Source organism: Sphaeramia orbicularis, chromosome 6 (genome assembly GCF_902148855.1).
Source record: "Sphaeramia orbicularis chromosome 6, fSphaOr1.1, whole genome shotgun sequence".
NCBI lineage: Eukaryota > Metazoa > Chordata > Actinopteri > Kurtiformes > Apogonidae > Sphaeramia > Sphaeramia orbicularis.
The window spans coordinates 52,024,712-52,038,599 of NC_043962.1; the positions used below are offsets into that span (position 1 = coordinate 52,024,712).

Genomic DNA, 13,888 nt, shown 5'->3' on the forward strand with positions numbered 1-13,888 from the left:
AGCAGGACAGGGAGTACTCAGAAGCGCGACCGGCTCCGTCTTGCAAACCCCTGGGGGGTTGTCTTGGTATGGCTCGTGGTGGCTCTGTCGCGGAGGAAGGGTGAGGAAAAACCCCTCCGCTGGAGGTCCTCCCGGCCTCAAACTCAAACCTGCAGTGTGAAGGAACTGGCCACCCAGCGAGTGGCGGAACCCGGTCGTTCTTGGAATAATAACTTGGATCCATACTATCACCTATGGCTGACCAACAATCACGGAGCACACCCCCACCCCCCCCATGAGTAGAAGCCTCCAGCCATAAAACAGAATAAAGATGACGAAGAAGTACATTCTGACCCACTGTACAAACATGGCAATATTTCTGTCCTGATCATTATTTAGGAGCAGATTCAGCTATTTACTGCTGAAATGTCATATTTATTTGCATTCTAATATCAATATTGATACCAGTATTGTTGTGTTGCATGACTCCGCTACTCAAATAATCAGGTTACAACTCAAAATTGTACTTTGATATCACTAAATTACTCTGAATCAATCAATTAATACTGAATCGAATTGATATTGAATCGAATCGTGATTAATCGATTCAGAACCTTATGAATCGAAATCTAATCGATTATGGAAATTGGGCATGATACCCAGCCCTAGAACTAAATAATATCTAGATGTGTACTGAAAGTTCCATTAGACATATAATTTGTTCATGCTAAACCATATGTTCTGTAAGTGCCCACAACCTTTGGCCACCAAAACCTAATCGGTTCATTCTCAAAACCAAGGAAACATTTGGGCCAAATTTCAAGAAAATGCCTCAAGAATCTGCTGATGTAGCATGGTCAATATAAAAATACACATCCTTTCATCCAAAGAAGACACTAATGCTAAATTTCATGTCATTCTGTCAAAGTGTTTGAAATGCAACAGGGACCACTGTTGTTTTATGAGGCATGATGTTTTATACAACCATCCATTTCATAAAAATATTAAAAAAACAAAAATGTGCTTTGTTCTGAACTTTAGGCTTTAGTTCCTCTACTATTCAATGGGAAACTCTCATGTTTGACTGGTCTGACTGAGAAACACCAGGATGCTGCTTAATTATAAATGACAATATACTGAATGACAGGGGGTCACCTTGGCCAAACTGGAAGGTCACTCATGTATTGACACCTCTTTTGAAAATTTTCTCATTAGTGTAAGAATGAGGACTTACTGTGTTGCACCTTCCCTGAGAAGATTGTCATCATTGAGCAGCAGTCGCACATCTGAGAAGAAAAAAAGGCAAGAGCGTTACAGCAGATTATCACTGAGAGACAAAGCTGCTGGCAGTCATAGTGTGGAGCGTTTGTGCTAGGGGAGTGAAGCAGACATGGTAAATTAGCTCAGCGTGGAGGGCTGCAGACTCAAACTGAGATGAAAGGGGACAAAGCAGCAAAGACGGACTGTGTTTTAGTTTTTGTGAGGCTGTGGGACTGTGATAAGACCCGCTCCTCAGAGGTGACAACATTTATAAAGGCAGGATGAGGCTGTCGATACACACTCTGCTGCAGGCTGATGGTGATTTTAGCCTCAACCAAGTCGCACTGGACACAGTCGGATATGAATAATGGGCAACACATCAAGAGAAACACTTCACATCTCAACTTTGCATTTGTGCCTTTTCTTACAACAATGTTTAGTCTTTGGCGCCATCTAGTGGCAACCTACTTATTTCAGTCACACATTACTAGTCAGGTCATAAGTATTTGGACATTGCCACAAATTTGGTATTGGTCACCTGATTTCAACCAAAAAGGTCTTTGTGCCCTAAACCACAGGCAGGCAAGCAGCAACTGAAGGCAGTTGTAGCATCTGCAGGAGGAAACTCAATAAGGGTGATGTCCATGGGTTTCAAACTTCAGACAAACAATTTTATAACAGTTGTAGTTTGTCCATTTACTTTTGAGTCTCTGAAAATGGGGGAACTAAATGACTCACGCAATTTTTTTTTGTGCTAAAGTTCTTGAATTGAAGCTGAAAATTTACACTTCACTCACATCTGGATCATTTCATTTCAGATCCACTATGATGGTGTACAGTAGGGCTGCACGATTAATCGATTTTAAATCGAAATCGGATTTTTTAATTAGGACAATTTTAAAAAAAGGGGAATCGTCAAATCAATTTCATCTCTCTTGTGCCTCCGGGCCGTGCGTCCACGGGCTACCGTAGGCTCTTCCTCCTATCTGTGACAGCAGTCTTTCACAGAAGTCTAATGACCAGACTTTAAATCTGTTAATGAGCCCGTAGTAGTGATACCAATGTAAGCCGTGGTTTCATGCACGGATCCCGCAATTGAAATACAGCTGCATGGGGATCACTCATCTTACGTTGTCCTGGATCCGTACTGTACCGTCTTCTTCCGATCCGGGTCCGAGTCGTGGGGTCAGCAGCCTCAGCAGAGGAGCCCAGGCAGCCTCTGCCCAGACACATCCACCAGCTCTGGGGATAAAATCCCTCCAGCGTGTCCTGCGTCAGTCTCTTCCACGCATGGATCCCCCAATTTAAATAAAACCACATGGGGATCACTCATATTATGTGGTCCACGCACACACGACTGATGCCTGTCTTACAGCGGTATCACTTCTGTGAGCCCAGATACACCAAAAAGGAAAAAAAATATGTATCGGCTAAAATTTACTCAGGGGGTCAAATGAGTGGCCATTTTTGTCAAAAAAAAAAAAAAAAAAAAGTTGTAAGAAATGCATAGAACTGTGTTGAAATAATGCTAATACAATTATGCACAGACCACTGATATTATTTGACAGTGGAAGCTATATTTTCAGAAATATTGGATTTTGAATAGCACATGTATGTGAAAACTTTTGCTGGTGGACGGACGTGACAGTGGATAGACATGACATTACCTGTGATAATCTGGTCAGTACCAGTACTTTATTAGTAATAAACTCATATACTTACTATTGCTAATTATCCTCTTATTCATAAATGTTAGTATTGTGGCTCTAAACAATAACAGCTTAACAAAAACACAAAATGTGGCAGTGGACGGATGTGACACGGCTGTTACGGATCCCATCATACTGATGCTCGGCAGCCATGTCACCGTTTCTAGAAATGATCCCTGTGAAAAAACTAGTATCAGAATTATTTATTGTATAGTTTATCATCATACTAAAGAGTAAACAACAATATAGAATTGTTATTTCTTCATAAAAATGCTTATTATTAGAAAACTGTTGATTTAAAAAGTGACGTGTGACATTCTTAATGTATGTATTGGCGTAACATAAGCAGGATGGATCAGCAGGATGCTCCATATTGCAACCTGTAAAAATAAAATGTGGTATGTAGTATATAATCTTGTAAGAAAAATTGGGGAATCTAAAAGAATAGAATATTTGTTTTTCAGGTAAATTCAGTTAAAATACAACTTGGCCATCTGTGACATCAAAATATAGCATTAATTGTGATGAAATTGGACATTTTTGACCTGAAAACATAGTTCATATGACCATCAACATGTTGCAACATAACTGAAATCCTGTAAATTTGCATAACTTGCATTTACCAACACAAAGTTCCTTTGGGGATTCACTTATATTGATTTCTTATGCACAAAGACATAAATAAGACCGCTCAGCAAATTTTAGCTGATATATATAATTGATTTATTTCTCTTACCTGCTAAATTTTTCATTCACAAATGTAAGTTCTGTAACACAAAACCACATATTTATTTTTTGAAAGATGTTGAACTTTACTCAAAGCTGTTAGATAAATCTGGAAACAAAAAGGCTATAAAAACCACCAGTATTTGCTCTGATTTGGACATTGTATTGTAGTGTATTCCCTCTGGCAAACTTGTTATGTTATTTTTTTGTTGTATACATTGTTTGTATACTCTACTTCATTCAATAAAGATTTGATGAAAATAAATAAATAAATAAAACTTCTGTGGGCCCATCACGTGACACCATCACAGATTTGAGGCAGGGAGCAATGCCTTGCATTGCGGGCTGCTAACGAAAATGACATGCTGACTTCTGTTGTCTTTTGTAGTTTACCCAAAAATTGAAATCAAAAATCGAGTTTTTAGAGGAAAAAAAATCAGAATTTTATTTTTTGCCAAAATTGTGCAGCCCTAGTGTACAGAGACAAAAATCACAAAATGTGGCTTTGTGGAAATATATACAGACCTGACAGTAGATAAATAGTATAGACATTATGATCAAAGTCTAAATATTAATAAATAGTCACTGAACACATTCGGGCAGAAGTTAACTGCTCACATACCCCCACATTTTTACCAAATTAAAGCTTCAATACAAAAAACAACTTTGCAAGTCTTCTTATCCCTTTTTAAGCCTTTATACAATACACTTACTTACTTAAACTGGTTTGTACTAGGGGTGCAACGGTACACATTGTACCAAACAGTATGCCCCTCGCAGTTTGGTACGAGCATGTACCGCGGTATGGCTCATTTATCATTTTCAAATGATATTTCCGGACAAGCCACCTTTATATTAGAGCTTTGCAAGATGACTGACTTAGGGAATTCTACTGTCACCGGTTGGAGCCGGACATGGAGCCCGGCTAGAGTTGGACACAAAGCCCAGCTAGAGCTGGACGCAGAGCCCGGCTAGAGGAGAGAATGATTGCATAGGGAGAGAATGATTTATACAGGTTGGTGAGGCAGAGAGATAGAGATGGGAAGGATGTGCAGCAGGTTAGGGTCATTAAGGATAGAGATGGAAATGTGTTGACTGGTACCAGAAGTGTGATGGGAAGATGGAAGGAATACTTTGAAGAGCTGATGAATGAGGAAAATGAAAAATAAGAAAGAGTAGAAGAGGTGTCGGTTGTGAACTAGGAAATATCAAAGATTAGTAAGGCTGAAGTGCGGAGGGCATTGAAGAGGATGAAGAGTGAAAAGGCAGTTGGACCTGATGATGTACTGTACCTCTGGAGGTATGGAAGTGTCTAGGTTGAGGTGGCAGTAGAGTTTTTGATGAGATTATTCAAGAAGATCTTAGTGAGAGGATGCCTGAGGAATGAAGGAGTGTGCTGGTGAGAATAAAGTTGATGAGCCATACGCTGAAGCTATGGGAAAGAGAAGTGGAAGCTAGGCTAAGGGCAGAAGTAAGCATTTGTGAACAGCAGTATGGTTTCATGCCAAGAAAGAGTACAACAGATGCAGTATTTGCATTGAGGATGCTGATGGAGAAGTACAGAGAAGGTCAGAAGGAGTTGCAATGTGCGATTGTAGATCTAGAGAAAGCAGATGACAGGGTGCCCAGAGAGGAGCTGTGGTTTTGTATGAGGAAGTCTGGAGTGCCAGAGAAGTATGTATGAGTAGTACAGGACATGTATAAGAGCTGTAAGACAGTAGTAAGGTAAGCTGTAGGTATGACAGAGCAGTTCAAGGTGGAGGTGGGACTACATCAGGGGTCAGTTCTGAGCCCCTTCTTGTTTGCTATGGTGATGGACAGACTGACAGATGATGTTAGGCAGGATTCTCCATGGACTGTGATGTTTGCAGATGACATTGTGATGTGGACCAGACCACCATTCATAAATTCCCAACTTCTACATGCTTTGGGCTGAATCAAGGTCCTGCCTCACAAGTAGAGACATTCATGAGAAGATGAATAAAAACAAGTGCAACACTATGCGAAGGATCCATATGCTATTTGTGTTTGGTAATTAGGCAAGGCAAGGCAGATTTATTTATATAGCACATTTTCTGTACAAGACAATTCAAAGTGCTTTACATAAAACATTAAAAGCATTACAGCAGAAGGCATGAGAAAAAAACAAAAACAAAAATCAGATAAATTGATAAAACAGATAAAACAAGCAGATAAAACAGATAAAAACTTTTAGCTTAAAAGTAACAGTGCAGATCTGAACTGATGAATAAAAACTCTTATTCAAATGCAGCTGAGAACAGGTGAGTCTTTAACCTGGATTTAAATAAACTGAGTGTTTCAGCTGATCTGAGGTTTTCTGGGAGTTTGTTCCAGACATGTGGAGCATAGAAGCTGAATGCAGCTTCTCCATGTCTGGTTCTGACTCTGGGAACTGAACTGAATTGAAATTGAATTGAATTAATGAATTTAGTCATGTAATGAAGGGGTCACATTATCATACATTATGGGATTTTTGGAATTCTTGATCATACATCATACAGAGGGTAAAATTATTGTACAAATATGTTAATTAATTATCGTAGATTTGGCCGGGCCCAGTTCTGGGGGGGCAAGAGTGGGCAATGCCCCGTGAAATGAAAGGTTCCGAAGGTAGGGAAAATGAGGTGCACAACAGCAGGAGACTTAGAGGAATTAGTAAACCATCTTCACTTTGTACGGTCACTTGTAACCCCCCCGACATGTGCCCCCGTCACATTCCTGATTGCCACCTCATATATGACTATCTGAAACCGACCCTGGATCTGGATATGCGGTGCAACAGAAATTCGCCCTGTGCTCAAAATCTGTCAATTTCAGACTGACCAGCCAGTCGCAGCCTCGCAGGTCATGGCCGATCATGTGAAGCACGGCCGATTAATTGGTGCAAGTCTAATTTTAACCTCTGCTTTTTATATGTGGATGGAAACTCACTGCACACAGATGTGTTTCAGTTTTTTCAGTTTTTTGTGCCGTGGTATTCTGCAGCCAGTACAAAGATAAAGAACAAAGATGGGTCGGATATGACATCAGTGCATGAAAATATTTTACTTGCCAGTGTTTCATATGTAAAAGGAAATCTCACCATTGAAGACTTCATTGAACTCTCCTGGCGGGGCATGGATGACAAAATTAGCTGCTATGCGTACCTGTAAAAATAAAGACCAGGGTAAGACATTATTGAAAACAAAAGCATCATATTCATGTCACACTCCAAATCTTCCATTTCAACTTCAAACTCTTGCCAATGGAGCGACACTATGAAATACAAACAAGCAATATATAAACTAGAAAATACACGGGGAGGGGTGGGGGTGTGTCAAAAAGTTTGTGGAAAAAGAACATCACTGGTTTAAATCGCAAGGCCCTCAATTTTATACAGATGGACTTAAAGGCTGGTGTCAGTGCTTGCAGAAGTGTATCATATGTTGAAAAATAAACATCATGACTTGAACTGTTTTTCCAACTGACCTTTTCCCATGAGCTTTTTGAAGCCCCCTTGTATAGCATTCTTTAGTTAGAAATTTGTATTTTGTGGCTTTGTATGTGTGCTGCAATCTGCTCTCAGTGAAATAAAGTGAATAATAAAAGTATGTGTGTCATATCAATATACCACAACAGTCACAGATTAATGAGCGCTGATATTACATTTTACTAAATGTTGGTATTGGCAGAAGTTAGCTCCCATTGTGGCCGATTGTTAACCCTCATGGATCTAATCATCCACCAGCAACCAAAAGCATCTACTGATCTAAAGTGAATAATAACTTTTAAACCACTGATCCTATCTATCTATCTATCTATCTATCTATCTATCTATCTATCTATCTATATATATATATATATATATATATATATATATCTATATCTATATATCTATATCTATATCTATATATATATATAAATAATTCAGGTGAAATGCAGTTTCTCAGCTTTTCATCTGGATGCTCAGAGGTTCTGGAGTGACTATGGAAACACCGTCATCTTCTGCAACATTGATTCAATGCATGTTTTTACCTTCAGTAAAAGATATGTTTTGCTACATGACACGTTTTCTTCAGTTTTCTGTTTTGATACAATGAACTTTGAATTTACCCTGAGCTTTTATGAACATATACATGATCAGTAAATGAAATTGAACAAAATACATAATTTTCACTGGAAAATGCAAAATGTAAATGATAATAATATAATAGGGGTGTAACAGTACAGAAAAATTTTGGTTCAGTACGTTTTCGATACAGGCTGAGAACCCCTGCCCTAAAGAAAGGATCAATGTAGGGCTGCCACAAAAATACATCTAAGTCTTAATTAGAGGTGGGAATCGAAAACCGGTTCCAACTTAGAACTGGTTGCAATTGATCAATTCCATAGGAATTGTGCACATCCAGCGTTATTAATTTTCTTAACGATTCTCTCATTTCCCAGCACATTTTCTGGTTTTCCCTACCTCGCGGTACATTCAGTGTTTCATCTGACCCGGCGTCCTACGTAATGAACACATAAAATTAGAAAAGGACGCAAAAAAATATGAACAAATGAGTCCCAGGGGACACAAAGATAAGACAAAATTTACAATCGTTTTTTTCCCCCACAAATGGTCAATAAAAATGTTTGCATTTTCCTATTAGCCAGCAATTTAGCACGCGGTTAGTAGTGCAGTCTTTGTGTACCTCCGTCCCATACATCTCTCTGTCTCACTCACACAGGCCGTAATACTGTATTATGAATTTGTCGATCTGCGGAGTGAACACCGGTGAAAAGATGCCTCTGAAAAAGAAACTAAAATAACTAAAACTATGGTTTGATAAGGGTCTTCCTGGCTCAGCCTGTACAACTGTTAGTGAACTGGTCTGTTTGGACGGTCACGGATCCTGCACTCGTTGTAAGCCCTCCCCAGCCCCTGCTGCTTCAGATCTTCACCCAGCAGAGAAACAGTCTCAATATAGATACTCAGGACAAACTCATGCCAGTTAAAATTGGGCACAAACGAATGAGCTTCACCTTTACAAAGGCACTTGATATATGGAAAAAACAAAAGGAGAGGAGGCTTTATGAACTGAAAAAGAAATCCAGTGACTGACCTACAGAGTAACTTGACCACTGTTGTGATTTGTCTATCATTCACCAGGAGTGCCACCACTGACCAGTCTGGATCATATCACCCTAACATGTTTTAAAATCGTCGTTCTTTCAGAATATTTACATTTGTTTATTAAACAGTTCAGGAAAATATGATTGTGTTTCACTTTCTGTTTATATGTGTACAATGGTGTACATGTGACATCATGAATGATTTGATATGGAAAATGGACAAATAAGCTCCACTATGACCTGTCGGACAACTTTTTTCCACTCAAAAAACCACTTGGAATCGATAAGGATTTGGATTGGTAAGCAGAATGGCATTGATAGTGGTAAAATCCTATCAATTCCCACCCCAAGTCTTAGGTCCTGATTTACTAAAGGTTTGTGCATGTAAAAACATGCGCAAACTTGACTGCGCACACAAAAACACGTTGACGCTTATCTACTAACAAAACGCACCGAGGGTTGCGTCTTTCAAATGGACTAAATAGCTTGCGCCACCCATTTAGCGTGTTTGCCTTGATGAATATGCAATATAGGTGTTTCTGCCAGAACTCGCAAAATTATTGGGAGGAGTAGATGCAAATATTTATTTAGCTCGTGCAATGTCATTTACTAAACCTGACACTGATTGTGGTGGCTGATTTTGCATCTATATTTAGTGTGTCTGAAAAGCAGGTTTTAACTGGCACAGCTTCGCACAAAACTGGCAGCAGTTGTTGTGACGAGGAGATGGCATGGGCACAACCAAAGGCATCACAGAGAACCAATCTGATCTGCTCGCATCAACATTTTTGGAACGATGTAAGAAAAAAAAAATTTTTGAGACATATGCCCCCCCACTTTATGGGCTGCCCTCCACGCCTGGTTCCACCAGTGGCACATCACCATTAGGCCAGGACCAGACTCCTGAGAGACGTCTCTCTCTTGCATGCACAAGGGAGACTGAACGAGACGGGTTCTAGTGCTGCACAACACACAGACAGACAGACACACACACACACACACACACACACACACAGCTCTGTCCACGATGTTGTGACTGGGCTCCTGAACTGGCTATAAGCACTGATGCAGAGGGTTTTCTCTCATGCCCATGTACTTAAAAGTTTTTATTCACCATACAGAGCAACATACAGAGAGAAAGTATTTATTTCACTAATAACACACTTCACCACTGATAAACAACAACAGAGAAATACCTATTCACCCCTTTGTACGGAAAAAGAGCAACTTCATATTTATGAGTGCTGGGATATCCCAGAGCAGTTTTTACAGCGTACCATCTCCATGACAACAACCAGTACCGCACACAAAATCCTCATTTAATTAGGGTGGTCTCCAAGACTTTGTGCCTGTTGCCATTTGCGCATGCAGTCTTAGTTGATCATCTGTGACACGCAAATCAATAGCACACATCTTTTAGAATGATCAAGCACATTTGCGCCCGTTATTTGCGTTCTTAGTAAATCAGGCCCTGAATGTGTTAATATTAGTCATCTAGCTAAACTCCAATAACTCACTCAGAGGGAAAATAACAGTAGAAAAGTAAAAGAGTGAAAAAACAATAAAATAGGATTTTAGCTATCAGTTAGTGTTCTCTGATTCCGATTTATTTAGGTATTTTGTACAATTTTCCAGTATCTACTAAAATGAAACATACCTGACACGAATAATGCATTTTCAGGGTCAAAATGTTTTGAGGAAGGAGTGGAAATAAAATAGGCATATTAATTGGTTATCAGGTTTTTTTCTGTTCTAAACTGCTGGCCCTGCTGGTAAACTACTGGTTTTCAAAAACACCGTCGACCTCTAATGATATAACAAAAAAGCTGCATTTGTAAGGGTGTCAATATGCATAATTTCTTAAAAATTAAACTAAGTACAAGTAAAAGAAGACAAAGGCTGCATTTTAAATTGAGAAAGAAATTTCTCCAGGGGAAGCGCTGATCTTGAATGTGAGATTTTTCATAAAGCAAAAACTTGATTTATCAAGAATAATCCAATATATTCCTCTGCCCTACTTTTAGCCAAAACTGGCCGGACCATGGAATAGTCATTATCACAAAAGAACGGGAAAAAAATGCACAGTGCCATCTATACCCTGGCCTGAAGTCAAGAGGGAAATGCAAATCGAAATGAATGAGCTCCTGACTGTGGCATCTCCCGCTCTTTACCCAAAGAAATTTGATGAAAGAAGACAGCAGATAACAGTTCTGGATTTTCCATCTGGGACTACAGCTGAGCAAAGCATTTACATTTTGTTCTGAAATTAGTAATTTTTTATGCAATACTCGTTATTTCTTTACAATTTAGAGAAAAACAATTCCACCAGTGTTCTGACTTCTTCTTAAGTCTTGTGAGGCTGAATCACATGCTCACATCTCAACTTCATGATGTAAGCACATGTATTTACATTGTCAACGCTCAACAGAGGCTACAATACAGCTGTCCGAGTCTTTCAGAAGGTGGGGTTAATCATTTTAAAGCCTCTTTCAATTATATTTGCCTTTCCTTGCTTCTCTTCTGCTGCTGCACGCAACACTTCCCGTTTCCAGGTCACATGTCAAGCTGACAGTGAGACGACAGCCCCTCCCTCCCCCGCATGGTTTACGACCATATAAGGTCATAAAAATGTGCTGAGGACTAGAGTAGATGGCTCTCTGGCTCTACCTCAGAGTGAGTGTGGTACAGACGCTCAGCCAAGTTCCCCTGGTCTCACAGGCTGGTGGTACTGGGAGGATCTGCATGTATGTGTGTGTTTGTGCTCTTGCCCCCGGGCCCTTATTAGCAGCATGTGTATACAAGGGCTCTGGAACATTGATTGATTCTTGCTAATGAGCATTGTTGAAAGAAAGAACGACACTCAGGGAGGAGCAGTGTGTGTCTGTGTGTACGATGTGGAGATCAAAGTTTATCTGCAGCAGCCAAATCCTCTGTCATGACCCACTTATTCTGAAAGATTTAAAAGTCATTAGGCAGCAGAGGTGTGTTTGTGTGACTTCACTAGTGGAAAATTGTGTTTGCACAATAAAATCCCACTGGGACAAGTCATTTGCATCGGGTCTGCCTCATTACACTTGAGTTCCCAGTATAAGGACTAGGCTATACTGGGAGGGAACTACATTAATTGTACTTGGAATTCAAAAAAAAGCTGTACAATACGGCAATAGTGTTATTTTTCTAAAAATGTATACTGTAACATGAAAACCAAATTTTTATTAGATTATTTGTGGACAAAAACATTACTAGAATAAAAATGTTCCTGTAACTATCATGGTATATGTCAAAATATTACTTATTTTGAAGTAGCCAGTAGGGCTGCAATGACTAGTCAACTAGTAACTAATAGTTGACAGCAAAATTAATCCACGACTAATTTAGTAGTCGCCAGGTCGTTACTGACATCATCATATGTATCCCACTGCATGCAATCCCATGCTAAACAAAGTTTCAATGTAACCAGTTGATGTTGTGAATGAGAGATATCACTTTTCCCAAATCTTTGATGCACTGAGAGCATATGCGCATTAATGGTTGTTAACAGAAGCCGTAGAGGCCGGCTGAAGCGAGGCTACAAGAAACAAATGGTTCAGAGTGCGGGAACATTTCGTATGCGACACAGCTAGGGCTGGGTGATAAAACAATAACAATATATATCGTGATATAACTTTTCCTCAATAAAGATAAAAGACATGCTCGATACAATTTCGATAGAATTCATTCGTCCATGTATTGACAGACTTGAGAACAGCCAATCATAATTAAGTAGCGCTGCACCAAACCAATCACGCTAGAGCCACGTCAAGTTAGGTTGATGCACACAAGCACAGGCGGAAGAGCCAGCCACAGCACAAATGCTAGTGTTTGGCCTACAGTGGGAAGTAATAACTGTTCTCTCGGGAGAAAATATGACTGAGAACTCAAGCGATTAGGTTCCTGAGAAGTAGGGTGCAAACCGTTTCAGTTCCAGCACACAACAGAGGCATAGATGCCAGGAGTCTGATGGTCAAAGCATGTTGTTTCACTTATGGTTTACACCAGTTATGGCATGGAGGTATGCAGGAGACACTGCCCAGGTGGGCGAGAAAAAGATTTTTTTTTTTATGTATGTATGTACACACACACACACACACACACACACACACATACACACACATACACACACATTCATTTTGAGAACAAAATTACTTGCTTTTAAGCTTTTTTCATTTGTAGCTCAGGCTTATATAATTGAAATATAACAAGTGGTGCCAGGCACAACTAAACCCGCCCCTCGGACATATTGTAGCTTATTTTGGCATCGATCCAGCGGATGTCATCATGTCTATGTGTGTGCTGATGTCAGCATATCAATCGCCTCTATATATGTGCCAAGTTTGAAGTAAATTGAACCAAAAGTGATGTTTTTATAGACATTTGAAATTTCGCTGATTATAAGTAAATGGGAGAATTTATTTATTTATTTTTTTAAAATCATAAAAAATTTGAACTTTGACCTACTTTCCCTAAATTGTAACCACATATGTTCTGGGCCACTGACAAATTATGAACCCAATTTGTATGAATTCAACCAATAGTTTTACTGCTACAGACAAGTGAATTTTTGCCCCATTACAAGTAAAAGGAGGGAAAAAAACATTCTAAAAATTCATAAAAAATTTTAACTTTAACCTACTTTTCCCAAAATGTAATTACATCTGTCCTGGGTCACTGGCAATCTATAAACCCAATTTTGTATGAATTCAACCAATAGCTTTGCTGCTAGAGTGTTCTAGTAATGAAAGAGCATTTTAAAGTCATGTTTTGTCTTCAGCTCACGTAGCCTGAAAACATTCAACTAGAATTATAAATGAAATATAACATTTTTAAACAAGATTTAAGTTTTTGGCCATCTCACCTAGCTAAACTATTTTTGCTCAAGTGGATCTATTCTACTCTCTGTCTGCAGTGGACTTCCACAGACATCACTCTGACAAGCCTCCAACCATAATCTATGCTGCCATTAAATGACATTCAATCAGTCATATAAATCTGCCTTGAAAAACAACGCAATGTCTGGACGTTTTTGACCATTGAACAGCACATGCATAGTTGGTTGCAGCTTT

The 13,888-nt window shown here is 39.3% G+C and overlaps 1 protein-coding gene across 1 annotated transcript in view; it reads right to left on the bottom strand.

Moving 5' to 3' along the window:
- LOC115421045 (F-actin-capping protein subunit alpha-2) overlaps positions 1–13,888 on the bottom strand; it is a 54,450-nt gene that overhangs the window by 19,445 nt on the left and 21,117 nt on the right. Inside the window, exons 2-3 of the mRNA XM_030136705.1 lie at positions 6,778–6,841; positions 1,214–1,265 (exon numbers count right to left, since the gene is read on the bottom strand). Of these exons, the coding sequence (XP_029992565.1) occupies positions 1,214–1,265; positions 6,778–6,841 (116 nt within the window). The remainder of the gene's footprint in view (positions 1–1,213; positions 1,266–6,777; positions 6,842–13,888) is intronic.